We start from the raw sequence: 20,842 nt of genomic DNA, 5'->3' as shown, positions 1-20,842 counted from the left end.
ACTGTACCAACATCTGCTGAAATCTGATTTTTTCATATTCTAATTGCATTGAGAAATTCAAAAGTGGTTCCTAAAATATGTAAATAGTGCTTATTTACTATATATATATATATATATATATATATATATATATATGCATACCACTGCACATGTAGGGAGATCAGAGAACAACTTCCTGGAGTCAATTGAGTCCTTGTACCATTTGTGGTCCCAGGGACTGAATTTAGTTCTTCAGGTTTAGCTGTAAGTGCCTTTACCTTATAAGTCCTCAAAGTTGTTTTCATTTTCGATTCCCTGATCATAATGATATGAAAAACTTTTTTAAAGTGTTTATTTAGGCTGGAGAGATGGCTTAGCAGTTAAAAGCACTGACCGCTCTTCCAGAGGTCATGAGTTCAATTCCCAGCAACCACATGGTGGCTCACAACCATCTGTAATGGGATCTGATGCCCTCCTCTGGCGTCTCTGAAGAGAGTGACAGTGTACTCACATAAATAAACAAATCTTTGTTTAAAAAAATGTTTATGAACCATTAGTATTTCTTGTTTTTGAGAGCTGTCTATTCATTCCCAAAGTCCATTTTGATTAGTTTTGTTGTTGTTGTTGTTTTGATGTTTGGCTTTTCTTTTAATACTTTGTATATTTTAGATATTAATCCTGGTTCGATTTCTATTTCCTTCCATTCTGTAGACTGTGTTTTTTTCCTCAACTGACAGGTTTTGCTGTACAGAAACTAACTTCATTAAGTTCGCTTTGCTAGTCGTTGGCCTTATTCTCTGAATGGTAGAGTCCTGTTCAGAAAGTCCTTAAGTATACTACTATCTTGTCTGCACTCCCTTTTATCTCATGCTGATTCAGAGTTTCAGGTTTTATAATGAGGTCCTTGAGCTGTTTGGAGTTTTCTACAGGGTGAGAGACAGGATCTGCTTTCATCTTTGTACATATAGTCAGGTTCGTACCATTCATTTAAGATGGCGTCTTCTCCAGTGTGTGTTTTTTGCCTCTTTGTAAAGAACCAGGTAGCTATAGTTGCATAGCCATTTATATTGATCCCCTAGTCTATTTTATTGATATAATTCTCTATTTTATGCCAGTACCAAATTGTTTTTATTACTATAGCTCTTCAATATAACTTTATATCAGATATGATGATGTCTTCATATTACCCAGGAGTCCTTGGGAGCTGCAGGTCTTTTGTGCACCTCTGTGCATTTTTATTTTATTCTGTTTATTTATTTTTTGTTTCTTTTAAGATCATCACTGGAAGTTTTATTGGGATTACATTGAACTTTTGATTTGTTTTTGTTAGAATGATATGCTGGCTAGTTTTGCAACAATTTGACATATGCTCAAGTCACTTTGGAAGAGGGAACCTTAATTGAGAAAATGTTGCCACCAGATTGGCCCGTAACAAGCTTGTCATGCACTTTCTTAATTGATGTTTGATATGGAAGGACCCAGCTCACTGTGAGTGGTCCCATTCCTGTGCAGGAGGTCCTGGGAGCTATAATAAGCAGATATTAGCCCTATATTTATATATACACCTCTATATTTAGCCCTGTCTGTCTTGGAACTCAAGGTCTAAGTAGACCTTGCTGGCTCTTGACTGACAGAGATCCTCCTGCTTCTGTCTCTAGAGTGCTGGGATTAAAGATATCAAGACACAGGCTCAGGTACCCATCTTGAGTTCCTGCCCCGAATTCTCTGAGTGATAGCCTGTGATGTAATAGAAGCTAAAATAAAGCCTTTTTCCTCCCCAAGTTCCTTTTGGTCATTGTATTTATAACAGCAATAAAACCCTCAGGCACATGACCATTTTCACAATATTAATTTTTTTGATCCATGATCATAGTAGGGCTTTCCATCTTCCAGTGTCTTCCTGTCTTTAGTATCTTAAAATTTTCATTAAAGAAGTCTTTTACTTCATGGGTTAGGTGAGATTCAGACACACCAGAAGAGGGCATCTGATCACTTTACATGGTTGTTCTCCAGCCCCGAGATTTTTTTTTTTTTTAATGCACCAAACACATTCGCATTTATTTTCTTTTTTTTTTTAAGCAAATGACAAAAACCAAATTACCAGCTTTTTTAACCTAAGCTTAACATTACATATTTAAACAATAGTCAAACTGACAAGATTGCCAACATCCATGCACAACTAGAGAACATCCTTAATTTTCACTAAACCAGAAATGTATTACAGTAATAGCTTTCATCACTAAATACTGAAAATAAAATTGAAATATTTCTGTAGAAGATTCATCTGGCAATGTTAACTTCACAGCAGGCTGACACTACTCACTCACAATTCAACACAATGGGAAGCAGCTCCATGCTGGTGTTAAAAACAATCTCGTCCTAGCACTACTCAGTCACAGGGCTCACCTCAGATTACGGTTCGTTTAAAGCAAAGTGATTATTACAGAGATTACAACAATTTTAAAGACAAAAAAAAAAAAAAAAAGAAAGGAAGGAAGAAAGGTCCTATATTTTGTGGTCTCAACAACAAACTCAAAAATGTGACGAATGGGGGCTCCGGTGAGCTGTTTTATAAATACTTTAGATTAGGTACAGTTATACAGAAAGTCGAGTTCGTTTGAAATCTTAAAAAAAAAAGTTCCTGTTATTCCTCAAATGGTGCTTGCTATGGTTTAGCATTTCTGTTAAATGCGTGCTTTGAATTACTTGTTATCCAAGCGTAGCAGGTGTTCCTCACCATTTATCGTCAAGGACTTTAACTGTCCATCTTCTTCAACTTCTACTCTTTCTTGACCGTTCTCCACAATTCTCTTTGTAGTGATTTTTTTGCCATTAACTATCTTAGTTGACGTTGATATTGATTTGAAGTTGCCCATTCCACTGCCGACAAATGACGCTGAAGAGAATGAAGTGAGACCCCCGTGACCTAGTGACCCGAATGGAGTAAAGCCTGTATCAAAAGCAGGAAATCCACTTCCAAAGGAAGGAAATCCACTGAAGGCATTGAAAAAGGAGCCAGCACCTCGGCTTCGACTTCCTCGGGGACCTCTTCGGTTTCCAAAAAAGTCATCAAATGGGTCTTCAAAGAAGTCAAATGAAAATGGGTCCCTTCCACCAAAAAATTCCCTGAAGACACCATCTGGGTTCCGGAATGTGAAGCCAAACTCAAATGGACTGTCAAAATGACTTCCACCTCCTCCTCCACCACCATTTAATCCTTCTTTGCCGTATTTGTCATAGATGTCCCGGTTTTTAGCATCCAATAACACTTCATAGGCCTCAGCTACTTGTTTGAATTTCCGCTCTGCTTCTTCTTTATTCTCAGGATTTTTGTCCGGGTGCCATTTAAGTGCTTGTTTTCGATACGCCTTTTTAATGTCCTCAGGTGAGGCATGTCCCTGCACGCCCAGCACTTCATAGTAATCCACCATGTTTTAACAGACTGTTGGAACAAATCCGAGGACGCGGCAGCCAGCGAGGGTTGGGGGAAGTCAGGCGGCCCCAGCGAGGGTGGGGGGAAGTCAGGCGGCCGGTCTCCTCGCGGCTCTGGCACAGCTGCGCTGGTGGCGGTGGCGGCTTCTCCTCGCGCTTTCCTTTCTCTCCTTTTCTCCCAGCCCCGAGATTTTTTGCCGTTGTTTGTTTAGTTGCTTAGTTTTGTTTGTTTGTTTTTGTTTTGTGTTTTGAGTGGGATTTCCTTGATTTGTTTCTTCCTATGTCTGGTTTTGGTATATAGGAAGTTGTCAGGGTTACTATTGCTGTGGTGGAACACCATGAACAAGAGCAATTTGGGAATGGGAGGAATTATTTTCACTGTTCACCATTGAAGGAAGTCAGGTCAGGAACTCAAACAGGGCAGAAGATAGATAACAAACCACATGTTTTTACTTCAGTAAACAAGGTTGGTTGCCCCAGCTTCACAGGATGTGCTTGATCACACATATGTGGGAGATACTTAGGCAAGAAGGACAGTAGGCAGAATGTATGCTTACTCTCGATTGGACAAAGGTGGTAAATACATAGCCTTGTAGGTTCTGCATTTATAAGGACCCAGCTTGCAGGGCAGTGGTGGCACACAGCTTTAACTATAGCACTTGGGAGGCAGAGGCAGACAGATTTCTGAGTTCGAGGCCAGCCTGGTCTACAGACTGAGTTCTAGGACAGCCAGAGCTATACAGAGAAACCCTGTCTTAAAACAAAACAAAACAAAACAAAAAAAAAGGACCAGGGTCCTTTTCAGGGTCATTCTCTGGAAATTCCGATTATTGACCTGGCCAGTGTCCATTGTCCTGGCCAGTACTGGATAAAGCTTGCTTTAATTAGGCAATCATGGATTTGGTCTTTCTCACAATTTTCAGTTTTAACATAAGAAAATGTCCTACATGCTTGTCTGCTTATAGCTCAATTTTGAGGGGATATTTTTCTCAATTGAGGTTCCCTCCTCTCAGATGACTATAGTTGTATCCAGTTGATATAAAGCAGCAAGCAAAGATGCATACTGACTTGTTTCTTTGTCTGAGACAAGCTCTTGCTATGTATCTCTGGAACTCTTTATGTAGACTGGGCTGGTCTTGAATTCACAGAAAATTGTATCTAGGGTGTTAAGATTTTAAGGGTTTGCATCATCAGTCCTGGCACCTACTGATTTTTGTATGCTAATTTTGTAGCCTACCACCTCCCTGGAAGTATTTTTAGTTCCAGTTATTTTCTGGTAGTATTTTCAATGTATAGAATCTTATTTTTATTTGTATTTTTTCATCTCCTTCTTTTGTTGCTCTAGCTAAGACTTCAGGTACTATACTGAAAAGGAATGGAGAGATTGGATGTCCTCGTCTTGTTTCCTGGTTTTAGTAGAAACACTCTCCTCACTCACCTATAACCTTGTAGGTTGTCAGGACTGTCTCATGCATCCTTAGTCTCTTCAGGATTTTTTATCATAAAGGATGTTTATTATATCACAAGCCTTTTCTGCATTGGTTGAGATGATCTGTCCTTGTTCTCATTTTTGATTGTAGAAACATTAAATGGCTTTTCTGCTTGTGTCCTGGTTTCATTGTTGTAATGGCTTTGCCCTTCCTTTTACCCTAAGGTCATGTCTATCTTTGGTGGTGAAATATGTTTCTTAGATTCAGAAAAAAAGAGACCCTGTTCTATGATCCAATCTGCTAGTCTTAGGTCTTTTTCCCCCTTCAAGACAAGGTAGCTTGGCTGTCCTGGAACTCACTTTGTAGACCAGGCTGGCCTTGAGTGCAGAGATCTGCCTGCTTCTGCCTCCCAAGTACTGGGATTAAAGGCATGTGCCACCACTGCCAGGCATCTTATTTATATCTTGATTGGAGAATTGAGACCTTAGATAATCAGAGGCATTATTGAATTATTGTCCTGTAATTTTGTTGATTTTTGTAGTGTTTGGTGTTATCTTAGTCTTCATTTTCTTAACAAATATCTTAGCGTCTTTATTTTTTTTCAGTCATGACTTGTATATGTTTATCATTCTTTTTAATCTCAAGTATTCCCTCCACTGTTCTCTTCAGAATGGGTTCTTGTCTATCAACTGCTTTTGACATGGAAAGTTTTTCTTCTTCCATTATGACAACAGTATGGCTGAGTATAATTGTTATGGTATATCTACCAGGGAAGTCCGTCTGAATATGGGTTTAAGCCAATAGAAAGTCCTTATTAGCCAACCAGCTGGGTGTTCAGGATCCCAATGTAGCCCTGAGCCTTTCTCAGAGTGAGCTTTTAAGCACAAAAACCATATCCTAGGTTGACATACTTCAGTTAACAAGAGAAGTTAACCAGAAACAGTACTATAGATGCCAAAAAAAAAAGGTTAGTATATTTAGAGACTGTCCCATAACTATGGATTTTGATGGGTTAGGTCTTTGTTTTAGTTTTGGCAAGTGGTGCTATGTGCTGAGTTTTACAGCCTGAATTGTACTGCCACCATGGAGTCAGTTGTGGTCTGGGGCCCAGTTACATATAGTAGTCTGAGTTTGTAGATTGTTATTTTCCAGAACTTGAGATGTATTCCTCTGTGCCCTATGGCTTTGCATAGAAAGCCATAGGAAGTTGTATGTTTTTATAGAAAATTCATAACCTCTTATGATGGCCTGCCTTTATATGTCAGTTTGAATACACTTATCACCTTGAATACACTTTTTCTGAATATTTAGTGTTTGGGCTATACTATAACATGGGAATTTCTTTTCTGGTCCAGTGTATTTGATGTTTTGTTCCTTTACTTTGACGGACATCTATTTCCTTAAATTTGGGAAGTTTTAAGATTTGTTTTTGCTTTTCTGAGATAGGGTTTCTATGTGTACCACCACTGCCTATGCCTAGCTAGATCTATCCTCCTTTCTCTCTCTTCCTCCTTCCTTTTTTGTCCAAAACAGGGTTTCTCTGTGTAGCCCTGGCTGTCCTGGAACTCACTCTGTAGACCAGGCTAGCCTCGAACTCTCGAACTCAGAAATCTGCCTGCCTCTGCCTCTGCCTCCCAAGTGCTGGGATTAAAGGCGTGCGCCACCACCGCCCGGCCCTCTTTGAGATCTTTAAACATACTTATAATTATTCTTTTGAATTCTTTGTCTGAAATTACATCTAAGTCAGTCTCACTGTTGGCCATTTCTATGTGATTGGTAATTTTTGGAGGAGATAGTCCTTTTTGGCTTTCATGTTACTTTTTTTATCATTGGGTTTTGCCCAACTGATTGTCAGTCTGTTTTATGACAAGACCTGGGTTAATATGTTTAAATGTTTAGTATTCCTTGTTCTTCATGGCTCTTGGCTCGGCTCTGTTATGATATTCTGTGTGTGTGTGTGTGTGTGTGTGTCCTTCATAACTAGAGTTAGTGCAGTCTGTGGGGTACGGGAGGTTGGTAGTGCAGGGCTGTGGAGTTGGGATGATCAGGAATGTTGCGGGACTGGGGTGCAGGCTTATGGGGTGGTGTCAGGAGCAACTGTTTCATGTGTCCTCTGATCTCAGGGTTCAGAAGGTGTTGTGCAAGGATTCACAGGAATCCCATGACCTCTAACTTAAGGAGCCAGAGTGAATACAGAGCCAAGTGCACGTTTTCTGATACTAGAAGTCAGTCAAGCAACCTGTTACTTCCCTTGTCAGGGAGCATGTGCTGATGCAGGAGAGAGTACTGGTGGTCAACAGGGGAAGGGATTGGTGAGCTATTCTGGCTTCACCAGTAAGGGTATACTCAGATCAGAAGTCTGGACCCTGTGGAGAGGGTCCAGAAACCTCTCTCCACTTTGCCAAGATGGGGGTGTGTGGGTGATACAAGCATACAGCAGGGTGGAAAGCCCAGGGGGCAGAGACTTCTAAGCTGATTAGTTGAGGAAGACACAAGCATAAACTATGCTCTAACCTGTCTGCACAAGGTTCTCATTGGCAGGAAAAGGAAGCTGAGGGTTTAGAACCTCCTATTTGTACAGGCTGGGCACTTCTGAAGAAAGAGAATTGTATGTATGTGTGTGAAAATTTGCTGATTTAAAAATCAGCACCTTACCATGGGTGGAAAAAACCCCAAAACTTGAGGGTCTGAGAGCTGGCTCAGTGGTTAAAAGCACTTGCTGCTCTTGCAGAGGATCTTAGTTTGGTTCTCAGCACCCACATGGTTGCTAATAACCATCCACAATTCTGGTTTCATCCAAAATACTCATCCAGTGTCTATGGGTAAGAGGCACCACATATATGGCACAGTACACACACACACACACACACACACACACACACACAAAACCTTGTAAACAAAACTCTCCAAAGGCAGTGGCCCTTATGATACTTGTGCTGATGACTGCCACCTACCACACTCTATGGGAATTTAGACCCTCAGTAGCTTCTTAAATATTTTTATTTTTTGTATAGAAATGTTTTGACTACATGTACGTGTGTCACCTGTCTACTGCTGGTCACAGAGGTCAGAACTGGGCATCAGATCCCTTGGAAGTGGAGTTATAGGCAGGTATTAGCCATCATGTGGATTTTGAGAATTAAACCTGGGTAACTGCAAGAACCACCAGTGCTCTTAATGGTCCTCTGCCGTCTGTCTGCTTCCCCCTGGGGTGTCAGACAGCTCTTCGCCAAGCATGACTGAGGAAGGCAAAGCAGAGCCGTGACAAGTAGGTTCCATGGGTTTCTGGTCCAGCCAGGAATGCTGTGAGTGTTACAATTCTTAAAAGAGAAACAAGGAGGTTTGGGCAGCCTGCATGGGAGAGGCAGCAGGGGGCCTGTATTAGCCAGGGTTCTCTAGAGTCACAGAATTTATGGGTAGTCTCTATATAGTAAGGGAATGTGTTGATGACTTACAGTCTGTAGTCCAACTCCCCAACAATGGTCAGCAGCAGCTGTGAATGCAAGTCCAAGGATCTAGCAGTTGCTCAGTTCCACAAGGCAAGCAGAGAAGATCAAGTTTTCCTTCTTCCAATGTCCTAATGTAGGTCTCCAGCAGAAGGAGTTGCCCAGATTAAAGGTGTGTACCAACATCCCTGGATCTAGATTAAGGGCCTGTACTACCTTGCCTGAGCCTAAGCTTTTCATAGCCACTATGCCTCAAGATCAGGATCAGAGGTGAGCCTTCAAATTCTGGATTGTAATTCATTCCAGATGTAGTCAAGTTGACAACCAGGAATAGCCACCAAAGTGCCCTTGGTCTCTAGCCAGCTACTGGTGTAGCGCCAGTGCCAGTGGCAGCGGCAAAGGTGGTGTGAGCATGGCCAGCAAGGGTGGTCCAAGATCCAGCGGTGAGCATCTGGGAGAGAGAACTCTTCGCCAAGTGTTATAACTGAATAGACAGCCACTCTCAGATGAGACTTAGTGAAATAACTTATGTGCTTTGTTCCATGTGGACAAGGACTATATATACCTTGAGGAGTGGGATTTAGGGGGTAGATGTTTCCCACTGGCTGAATTTGAGATGTTAGTGATGCTCTATTTGCATGGACTCCAGGGGCTACTTTACATGACTGACTACCCATGGTCCTCTCAGTGGGGTGTCATAGTTACATGTTCCAGAGCAGGTACAGAGATAAGTAGGGAGCAGCTTCCCACCTGCTAGTCTCAGATCTCTGAGATTCCCAGGATCTGAGGTCAATTAACCTTGCCAGTTCTTATGCCTACATGGTGGCATGGCCCCTACACTATCTCTCCAGACCTATTTTGCCTTTATGACATCTCTGAAAAACTAAATGTTCTGTCAAGACCCATATATACAAGATTGGGGGGATATTTCAGTTAATAGATTGCTTCCGTAACATGCAAAAGACCCCGAGTTCAATTCCTAGCACTGCACAGAACTGAGCATGGTGGCTTAGGTATAGAATCTCAGCACTTGGAAGGTAGAGGCAGGAGGAATTCAGAGTCATCTTGGGCTACATGAAACCCTGTCTCAAAAAGGATCAAATGCCTTCTATCAATTTGTTGTTGATGTTTTTAACATATTGCATTTGTGTGTACGACTGTGGGAATCTGTAGAGCCTAGGGATTGAATTCAGAATGTAAAGCTTAGTAGTCATTCCTTTACCCACTGTACTGTCTAATCAGCCTCATCTTTTTCCTTTCTAAAATTATTTTCTATGTATGGGACCTTTTGCCTGCATGTGTGTCTGTGCACCACCAGTGTGCCTATAGACCAGAAGAGAGCACTGATCCCCTGGAACTGGAGTTATACATCATTTGAGCTGCCATGTGAAGGCTAGGAATTGAACTCAGGTCCTCTGGAAAAGCTGCCAGTGCACTTAACAGCCCCAGTCTCCTTTTGTCTATAATTTTGTCTAACCACCTCCCTACTCACCTTTCCATCATCCTTACCAATTCAAGTCTTCTTTTTCTCTTTCCTCTCTCTCTCCCTCCCTCCCTCCCTTTCTCTCCCCTGCCACCTTCCTCTCTCCAGCATTTCTGTGTAGCCCAGAATTCTGGGTGGTGTGTAATCCACCACCACCTAGCTACCTTTATTATCTCTTATGTGGGAAAGTTCCTAAGTGGGTTGCCTAAGACCAAAAGCTCCTTATTGAAATGCAATTGAAAACAGCTCTCTTAAGGAATTTATCCAAAGATAATAGGCTCCTGGCCTTGATGAAAGAGCTAGACATCAGTTACAGAGTCAGATGGTCACTCCTGGCTGCTGGGAGGATAGCTTCTTTAAAAAGAAACGAGAAAGGGTTGGTATGCTAGTTTTTGTCAACTTAACACAACCTAGAGTCAACTGGAAAGACAGACCCTCAACTGAGAAATTGGCTCCACCAGGCCTGAGGGCATATCTGTGTGGGCATTTTATTGATTGATATGGGAGGGCTCAATGCACAGTGGGCAGTTCTGTTCTTAGGTAGTGTGTGGGGAGGTCTGGACTGCCTAAGAAAGGTAGCTAGCTGAGCAAGTCAGTGAGCAGCATTCCTGTGAATCTGCTTTGGCTTCTGCTTTCCAGCTTTCCCCTGCCTTGATTACAGCATAGATGGCCTCATGGTGAGGAATGCATGAGAGGGAAAAATCACGGAGCCACAGATGGACCCGAGAAACCTAAGTAGTGTCAACCTGGTCTTGTGAGAACTGACCTATTCGGTCCCTTACAAGGGCAGCGGTACATAATTATCTGCCTTTCTCTAAGTTTCATTTTTAAATGACTCAAAACTTTATTTTTAAAAATCACCTTTGTTACAACTTAAAAATTTTAAGAAAGCTTCTTTTACTATATCCAAAAAGTTAATAAATATGCACAGAAGAGAAGACTAACTTGAAAACATTAAACAAGTAAAAGCTGTCTTTCACATGACTTCTAGCTGGCATTATGTTACGAAGGCTGCTTTAATCACATAGATTTCTAACCTATCCTCCACTTAGGACCTAAAAAGGAAAGTTAACAGACCATCCCGGAACAAGTGCTCTCAACTCACAATTCTGTACACTGCAGATTCTTTTTATTGTCAGTGGTCTTTGATTTCCCTCATGGACTACCATTTTCTCCTTTCTCCCTATAGGAGTGAATCTAAACTTTCAAACAGAGCATGATTTTGGGACAACCTCTGATAATTGAAATCACTGGTTCATATTTCTTGTTTGTTCTTAAGATGAGGTTGTACTGTGTAGCTATGGCTGGCTGCAAGCTAGATATGTAAATTAGGCTGGTCTTGAACTTGAGAGTCACCTGCCTTTGCCTCCCAAGTGAGATTAAAGGCCTGTACCATCATGCACCAGGAGATTGGACTTACTGGGGTAGCATTTAATTTTGAAAGGAGCCAGTGTCCAAAACTGTTTCCAGATTTCCTTTAGTAAGAATGGGTATGCCAAATACAAAGAACCTCCCCCATGAACAAGCTCTTCATGGCTTCAGACAGTAAAGCAGAAAAAAACAGGAGCAGACTAGAAGCCTTCATTTCTGAAAACTTCTACCTCTCAAGGGTTGAGATTTATAATTCCTGGAACACACATGGCAGCTTATGACTGTAACTTAAGTTTCAGGAGACCCAATACCCTTTTCTGCCTCCATGGGTACTAAGTGACTCTTTTAAAGAAGCCAACTTTCACGCCCTTGGGTCTGTCTGTGTCCTGCCTCCTGGGTGCCTTTCTCTTACACTCACAGATAAGCTGCATCAACACATCTTTATTAAACTTTTGCTCTGCTTCATACAAACAGCTCAACTTTAACTCCACTACACCAGGGGCCATACTCAACACACACCAACTTTAGTATTCTTATTGGTCAGCTTTTCCTTTCCTCAAGTCACTAGTTTAGTTTGTTGTTTATGTTCTGAGTTATTTTATGGTTACTTTGGTAGATACAAACATCTGATTCGCCCCTTGTCCCTTTTTACACAATCATTTAGGTGTATTTAAAAAAAAAACACTTAAAACTCGTCAGAGTCTTGATAAACAAAATTTAATGTAACCATATAGTCAAGTAATGTTTAAAAGACATTAGATACAACTTTTAAAAATTTAAACTATGGAAGAAGTGCAATTAAACAAAAACATAAGCATTGCTGTAGTACAGCTGAACTGAGAACAAGGACACTGAAAACATTCTTTTCTCACTGAAGATTCAAACTCTAGGCAATCGGTATGTGGCAGTTACAGTAAAACACACACACTTGTGCGGTTCTGAGAGCCTCACCTCAGCTAGCCCAGAGACACACGCTGCAGGAGGGGGGCATGAAGAGGAAGCGCTTTCAAGAAAAAGCCGAGAGCAAAACTAACTACTGATATAAAGACAAACAGAAATAACTACACATACTTTTTTCACTATTTCAAATGACCTTTATGAGAGCTTAATGGGTATTTATCTGAATATTTTACAAAGCACCTAGGTACCAAAAATTAAAAATGTAAAACTCTAAGCAACAATCTTATTTAACATTCTCCTTCTGCAGAGCAGGCAGCTGGAACTCACGAAAGCATTTCAAGACAGCTGGGAGTGGTGGCTCAGGCCTACAGTTCTAGCAATCACAGACAGAGGCAGAAGGACTGCCACTAGCTTAAGGTCAACCTGCCATATACTGAATTCCAGGTTTGCCAGAGCTACATTAAATCCACCAACTGAACAACCAACCAACCCACCCAGCCAAGCATGGTAGCACATGCTGTCATCCAAGCACTTGGGAGACACAGAATGACTGGAGTTCAAGATCATTCTCAGCAAATCAGAGTTCTAGGTCAGCCTGGGCTACATATGACCCTGACTCAAAAGATAAAACCAGACCCTCAAAATCCAATACTGAGGTTTATTAGACTAAAATGGCACTGGGTAGCTTAAGGCACAAACATTAAAACAAAACTTCTTTGGAACAATATATAAAGTTATGACTTCACTTTCTATGTTATGATCACCTTTAGCAATATATGTTTAATATTTAAGGCAATCACACAAATGTAAAAGGTTCATATACAACATTTAATGATACTTACTTTTATGTGTATGTTTTGCCTGTACTACGACAGTTTACATATAATGTATGTGCACCATGTGTGCCTGTGGAGGCCAGAGGGTTTGGAAACCCAGGGACTAGAGTTACACACACTTGTTAGCCAGAGTGAGGGTGCTTGGAACCCAAGCCAGATCCTCTGCTAGAGCAGCAAATGCTAGTGCTTGCTCCTAACCACTGAACCATCTCCCCAACCTGCTTACAAATAAAACACTTTAAAACGTCTAAAGTATTTTGAAACATCCCTGGAATTATTAGTTTATACTCCAGACGTGGTGTCTGATGCCGAGCACTAGATGTGGCAGCAAGCATACTTAGTCAAGCCTACTGTGTCACAGGTCAGCCAAGCTGCTTCATTCTGGTTATATGGTATGGTGAATTTTCATGTTGGTTATGTGGTTTGGTGAATTATTTACCTAATGTAATAATGTGTGAAATGGTATCATTCCAGCTTTCTACATAATGCCAATCAACTCCATTACTGTTTCTCACATGGGATTTCATATGGCCAACTATGACCTCAAATTGGCTCTGTTGCCATGGCTGTCCTGGAACTTTCCTGATCCTCTTGCCTCACCTCCCAAGGGCTGGAATTACAGACATTGCCACCACACTCAGCTATGTACCACTAACTCTAGCATGACTAAATCATTGTAACTACTAACGTCTTGGGTCGATCATAAAGCAGTCCACAGGAAGCTTCTGGATATTATCTTATTACTTGGTACCACATGAAGTCTATAGGATGTATCCTTTTCCCATATAAACCTAAAGACATTAAAGGCACACACAAAAAATTCAACTCCCTTTCTCTCTTCCTGTATGGGCTCTCAGAGTGATTTTTAAAAATCTACTGTCAGATCAGGAAAAAGCAGCACACATCTGGTTTGGACATGACAAAAGTAGAAAACCCACCTTTGTCTTTCCTGAGTTTCAAAATGGGAGTCTGACAGCAGATACAGAAACAATTCATATTCACCAGGAGAATGTGTCAGTTCACAAAGCACTGTCATCCTTCTAAGCAGAATGGATGTTTAACCACTGCTATGTGAAGTTTCTGAAACATTTTAGTTTAGAGTCATCCACTGAATGGTTTCCAAGTGAAAGCACTTTGCATACCCTGATGGGCAACAGATAAGCTAATGCCCTCCCTGAGCATTTTCGTCTTTTTAAATGTGATTCAAATGGAGTAAACACCTGGATCCCAATCATGTATGAAAAGTGGCTACTGAGAATCCAATTCCTATCTATTAGTCAAGTCAGTGTGGGAATAATACAGTAGAAAGGGAGGAAGTCAGGCCACCTTGTGGAGTACATGGAGGACTTGGAGGAAGATATAAGTTCATAAAAAATGTACACAGAAACCAACTGTAATTTTCTGTTGATCCACAAAACATACGTCCTTTCCAACAGAGAAAGTGATGTTTGCAAACTTCTTTTCAGGTTTGTGTTCTGATCTTATAACACTGCTGTTACACAGATCCACAGATCCTTATGACCAGATTGCACTTTCAGATGAAATGATTATTTTAGAAAATGGGTGCTGGCTTCCACTTCTAACTGCAGCTCTCAGAAGGCAAAGAATTGCCAAGAGTTTGAGGCTAGCACAGGCTACAGAGATCTTGTCTCAACAATAAAGAGTACTCTAGAAATGTTCAAATTTAGTCTTATGCAATTGAATTCTACATAACCAACTAATTTTTTACTTTATATATATATTTCTGACAATTAAACTTACAAAAATCATTGGGTGTTTGTGATATAGGTACACAACCATACTATCTACATATAAACACACTAACTACATATAAACATACTAACTACATATAAACATACTAATTTAAAGGCTCATATAAACATCACTTATCAAAAGAAAATATGCCAATTATGAGGTGACAGAATGAAGATAATCTGACATCAAAATGATTGAAATATCCCTTTTAATACACTTATTATACTCTAAAATTATTTTTCTTAAGCCAGGGCTTATCACCATTATTTATCAAGAATTAGCAAAGATAAGTAATTAGAGGAAGTAAATATATCAACTGGGTAGCTTTTAAAAGTTAACTTTCTAGGATTCTGGTACTTTCAATATAATTAGCAACATAAAGAAAAATTAATTTGTTTAAACAAATTCTGATTTTCAGGATTCTTGTCCAATTTACTACAATAAACATGAGGATATATGAAAGACAAACATTACAAGATACAAGTAGATAATACTTTTGCAACAGACAAAAACACTAAAATACAAATTTACTTTGACCAAGTCTTTTATATGATGTCTTTATGAATGGACATGATCTTACAAATATACATGAGAATAACAATTATCATTTGTTGAATCCTAAGCATTTATAAAACAACTCTGTTCATACATTTCACTGTTAAGAATTACTGAACTAAACAATTTCCATTCGCTAATAAAAATATAATGCAGATATTTACTATAAGATTACAGTACAAACCCCCTCAGTTGTACACACACATTTCTCAACCGTCAGGTGATTGTTTTCTGAACTGCTTCGACAGCTGTGTTACATCACTTAAACTTCCTGACTTGAAAACAATTTCCAAAGTGTATTCTTTTTAGCATTTTTCTCAGAATTTAGATTCCAATTAAGCATGACTCTTAAAAAATGTTTATTATATTATCTTAAGATGAGGGAGAAGTTGTTTGCCAATGCTAGGCTTCTGATGACTGCCTTAATTTGAACACAACTCTAATGACACTACTGTCATCGACAAGGAGTATATTAGAGTGAGAGACTGGAAAGTTACACAGCAAGACACTTGCTGCAGCCTAGGGCATTGTAAATCATTATCTGTCCACACATAAGTCACAATAATTAGTTGTGCTAATTCCTGCTGTATTCACTTACATTTCTAAGAAAAATTTCACATTTCCTTTTGAAAACTGCTAAGCTTTATAAAATGGAGGTGAAAAACCTAGAGGGAAAAATTTAGTAGAAATTTGAAAATGTTGATCAGTATTTTATACAAATAAAAGAGCTCTCCAAAACAAGAGATTTCTCTCTGGAGACCAGAACTGCTGCTGGTCAGAGTTACAAACAAAAGTGGCCCCACTGAGAAGTGTGACCTCTGCTATAGGATCTTAAAGAATCAGTCAACACTCCTAGACTGATAACTGCTTACAAGGCCTTGGAGAGGCACTCACAAAGCATCACTAGGAAGGTCAAACTCTGCTGGGCTGGGTAGGGAGCAAACCTGTTCTTTCTTACAGCATATTGCAAAATGCAGTTTTGTCTTAAAACATATTTCTTTTACATACATGTGTGTCTGTGTGAATGTATGTGCACCACATGCCCAGGGAGGCAAGAAGGTGTTAGATTCCCTGAACTAGAATTGCAGAAGTTTGTGAGCCACCTGGTAAGGGTGGGAACCAAACCTAGGTTCTCTGCAAGTGTAGTAAGTGTTCTTAAACACTGAGCCATCTCTTCAGCCCACTTGGTTTCTTTTGATGTATCTTCCAGATCCTGGATACAGGTGTGCACTACCATGCCTGGGAAACAGATCTTGGACACAGACACCTGCCTGGCTCTGTACAGGGATTTCAACTCCTATGTTAGTTTAAAGGGAAGAACTTCTTTACTGGACTCACAGATGATTCATTAAATACCCTGAGAACCAAAGTGTGTCACATTTTTTTTTCAATAGTTATTTTATTTTTTCCTTAGGGACTAATGTATAATTTAAATTCCTTTTATATCTCCTACATAAGCTCACAAAAAAGTATTTAATATCAGAGAACAGTCTATAAAGTCATAAAATTTGGTGCTTTATGGTAGCTGAATTGTCACTACACTTTTACAATTAGGATATAACAAACAAAACCCCAAAAAGCCTTCAATAAAATTAACCAGTATGGATAAAGTCAATGATAGATATTTAAAAGTCATTTCTTGAGGCTGGAGAGATGGCTCAGTGGGTAAGAGCACTGTCATTTCTCCCAAAGGACCAGGGTTCAGTTTCCAGCACCCACATGGCAGGTTACAACTGTCTGTAACTCCAGTTCTAAGGGATCTGATCCCCTCCCACCAATGCACATAAAGTTAAATTGTTAAAACGAACAAACAAACAAACAAACAAACACACTCAGTTCTTCCTCTCACAATGAATTCTAAACATTTTTAACAACAGGCAATTCAACCTAAATGAAGCTTCAGTCATGCAGTACTCTCTACAAAACTGACAGGAAAAGACACATTCCTCAAAGACGGTTCACAAATCCCCAAGAAGTTTACACTGGGCGTTACTGCCTACCCCACATAGTTTCTCAAAAATGTCAAAGTATAATCATATGCCAAATTATTATTATTATTATTTTTTAAAGACAGGTCTTATTGTGTAGTCCTTGCTGGCCTAGAACTTGTTGTATAGACCAGGCTGGGTTCAAACGTATAGAAATCTTCCTTCTGGGTGCTGGGATAAAGGTGAGGACTGGCCTCACTATAATCACTCATTACAGGAAAGGATTTATGACAGCTTGAAATATTGGTATTTTGGGTCAGAAAGGCATCAGGATTATTTATTTCTTTTTGCATATGACACAAAGGAGTTGTGTTCTCATGTGGTAATTTTAAAAACTTTCCTCCTGGATTGGCGTTGCCTTCTGTGTGAGGTATGCTGGGTTTAGTTAGAGCTTAAAGCATTTCTCATTGTATCTATGAATGGTTACACAGCCATGGTAGGATACTGGTCTGGGCATTGCAGCCACTCCTGTGATGATACTTGTCGCAGGATCGTAACAGAGAATAGTATCTGTGGCTTCTCCATTTTCCCGTCTTCCACCCAGGATATAGATTTTACCATTACAAACAGACATACCACAGTTTTCCTGTTTAACCAAATATATAGAAAACAAACAAAAAAACAATTAATTATTGAAGATAAATGATTTGACAATAAACTGAAAAAAAAACCATCAACATGCTTTAACACAGTATAAGAAAGGGAGACGTAATATAAGCAAATCTACTCTTGTCCAACTCCTGTTGTATGTTTGAGTGTTGATATTCACATGAATGAAGTGAACGCTAAGATGAACTGTAAGTAACAGAAGCTGAGATGTGAAGGGCACGACAGACGGACAAGGCTTTCGTTCCAGTACAGGAAATAAACATTAAAACACAGGGCAGGGGCTGGAGATGGCACTGTGTTTAAGAGTGCTGTTCTTCCAGAGGACCCAAGTTCGGTTCCCAGCACCCACACTGGACAGTTCAACTGCCTGTGGCTCCAGCTTCAGGAGATCTGATGCCCTTTTCTGGTCTCCCAAGAGCACCTGCATACACATGGCATCCATTTACACAGATCCATAAATAAAAATAAAATCTAAAATAAAACAAACAAAAAATAATGCAAGTCATGGTAAAGAGATGGCTTAGTAGTTAAGACTGCTTGCTGCTGTTCCAGAGGACCCAAGTCCAGCTCCCAGCAGCTATTCTTTTTTTTGTTTGTTTTTTTTTGTTTTTTGTTTTTCGAGACAGGGTTTCTCTGTATAGCACTAGCTGTCCTGGAACTCACTCTGTAGACCAGGCTGGCCTCGAACTCAGAAATCCTCCTGTCTCTGCCTCCCAAGTGCTGGGATTAAAGGTGTGCGCCACCACTGCCTGGCACCCTCAGCAGCCATTCTAAGGGATCCGACTCTCTCTTCTTGTATGGGGTCGGGGAGCACTTATACACATGGCATGCACACATATGGCATGCATACATAAGTATGTACACATACACCAAACCATAATGGGGGACCTGGTACATGGGTTTCTGGGTAAAAGATGCTTGTTGCCAATCCCAACAACTTGTATGTTCCATTCCAGGACCCACATGGTGAAATTCTACATGTTGTCCTCTGACCTCCACATGTGCTGTGAGACACACACGGACACACAAATAAATGCTTTAAAAAAGTGCCACAGCTTGCAGTGATGATACATGCTTTTAATTCCAGCACTCAGCATAGTGAGTTCCAGGACAGCCAAAAGACAGAGACAGAGACAGAGAGAGAGAGAGAGAGAGAGAGAAAGGAGGAGGAGGAGGAGGAAGAAGAGGGGAAGGAAGGGAGGGAGGGAAGAACAAAGCAAAGATGTGACATCAGAAGGTCTAGAAGGAAGTGGTGAGCTTTAGAGTTGCTCATACAGGGGACACAGTGAAAATGACTGGTAGCAAACTGATACAGAGAAGCTAGACAAGTTGGAGGACAGAACTCTAAGGACAGCTTCAATGTGTGTGCTTCTCTCTTTTAGAGACAGTGAAAAACTTAGTTAAGGATTCTGGGATGTCAAGATAGAGACAGCATGAGAGAAGCAGGCAGATTCCTCTGTAAGTATGAAACCTTGGTGCACCACAGGCAATGCCACACAGCAGGTGAAAACAGAGATTTGAAACAAGATCAACTGTAAGCAGTAAATGAAGTAAGTCAGGAATAAACTAGAGTTATGTCATGAGAAAGAATCCTAAGTTACACTCATAAAGACTTAAGAGGCAAAAAGAGACTAAAAACAAACAAAGAAATGACTACTAGTGACCTTTAGGAATTTAGCTTCTGATACCGAGCATGCAGAACTGAGGAGGGTGAGGAAAACAGACGGTTACTTCCAGGCCAGCCAGGGCTACAGAGTGAGACCCCGTTTTTTTTGTTTTTTTTTTTGTTTTTAAAAAAAATAAGAGGAGGAGGAAGAAGAGGAGAAAAAGGAAGAAGAGGAGAAAAGAAAGAAAAGGAAAGAGGCAAGCAATAATCTAGTCAATTTGTTGCGGGAAGTATTAAAAAATGAACCTGCAGACTTCTTGAACTACTGCCGCCCACTCTCTGTCCTGGCGCAGTCCTGCCAGGCTACTGTCTGCCCGCCAACTCTCTGGCAGGGCTGGAGTTCCCATGTTCCCTTCACTGTCATGCCAGCCCCACGCAATGACCATCCACCCTGCAGTCAGCCGCCACAACACCCATTTGCCTGGTAGAAACAAAACTCTAGAAGCTTATAATTAACAAGTCAGATTTACGTATCAATAAATTCTAAATTCACAAGATGTCCACACAATAATTCCTGGTTCAACTGATAATGATACAAGCTGCCCAACTAAATTAGACAGGTTATCCCAATTATTCTAACCTTATAAGATATTCATAACTACCTGTGGCTATTTAAAGCCATACTGGTTCTCAATCATCCTGTCCTTCCGTCTCCATCTTAGCTACTTCCTCCTCTCTTCTTTCCCTTTCTCTTTATGCAACTCTTAGCTCCGCCCCCCTTTTCCCTGTCCAATCACACTAATCCCTCCTGCACTAATATTTAAATAGATTGAACATGGAATTTCCTGCCACACCGCCTAATCAAACTAGAAAGACAAAATACAGCCAACAAGTTAAAGAAGGAAAGAAACAATCAGATAAAGAGAGAGAGAGGGACAGAGGGGGAAGAAGGGAGAAAGACTGCAGATAAAACAGGAGGAAGGAAGGAAGGCAAGCAAAAATCTAGCCAACTAATCAAACTAAGAAAGACAAAATACAGTCAACAAGTTAAAGAAAGCAAACAAGCAAGCAAGCAAGCAAGCAAGAGACAGACTGACAGAAGGACAGATGGATAGACAGAAGGAAAGAAGAAAGGAAGGAAGGAAGAAATGAAAGATGGATGGAAGGATGGGTGAATGGATGGGTGGATGGAAGAAAGGAATACATCTTGGGAGAGCAGGCTGGAGAGGTGGTTGGCTCACTGGTTAAGAACACTTACTTTACTTACAGAGGACTGGAGTTTGGTTCCTAGCACCCCCATTAGGTGGCTGACAACCACCTGTAACTGAAACTACAGGGCCCTGGCCCGTTTTCTGGTTTCTCTGGGCACTCACATTCCTGTGCACATACTAACATACTACCTTGACTGTGCTCTCTCCCCTTCTACAGCATCTTTACTGATATGAGGAGAGA

The 20,842-nt window shown here is 40.5% G+C and overlaps 2 protein-coding genes across 2 annotated transcripts in view; both read right to left on the bottom strand.

The window, feature by feature from the left end:
• Positions 1-2,675: 2,675 nt before the first annotated feature.
• On the bottom strand, positions 2,676-3,441 carry LOC114623810 (dnaJ homolog subfamily B member 6-like). The gene has a single exon (XM_028770522.1). The coding sequence runs from the start codon at positions 3,408-3,410 to the stop codon at positions 2,682-2,684; it is 729 nt and encodes a 242-aa protein (XP_028626355.1). The 5' UTR covers positions 3,411-3,441; the 3' UTR covers positions 2,676-2,681.
• A 13,496-nt stretch (positions 3,442-16,937) lies between these two features.
• The window catches only part of Klhl24 (kelch like family member 24), a 29,701-nt gene continuing 25,796 nt past the window's right edge, over positions 16,938-20,842 (bottom strand). The window contains exon 8 of the mRNA XM_028770483.1: positions 16,938-17,761. Coding sequence (XP_028626316.1) covers positions 17,561-17,761 — 201 coding nt within the window. The 3' untranslated portion in view covers positions 16,938-17,560. The remainder of the gene's footprint in view (positions 17,762-20,842) is intronic.

The sequence above is a fragment of the Grammomys surdaster genome, unplaced genomic scaffold (assembly GCF_004785775.1).
Source record: "Grammomys surdaster isolate TR1022 unplaced genomic scaffold, NIH_TR_1.0 202, whole genome shotgun sequence".
Classification (NCBI taxonomy): domain Eukaryota; kingdom Metazoa; phylum Chordata; class Mammalia; order Rodentia; family Muridae; genus Grammomys; species Grammomys surdaster.
Note: the sequence above shows the minus strand (reverse complement) of the source record. Positions and strands in the feature narration are given on the sequence as shown.

What these genes read in the sequence shown, in the direction of transcription:
- LOC114623810 (XM_028770522.1), bottom strand. Translation starts at nt 3,410, where the DNA reads ATGGTGGATTACTATGAAGTGCTGGGCGTGCAGGGACATGCCTCACCT.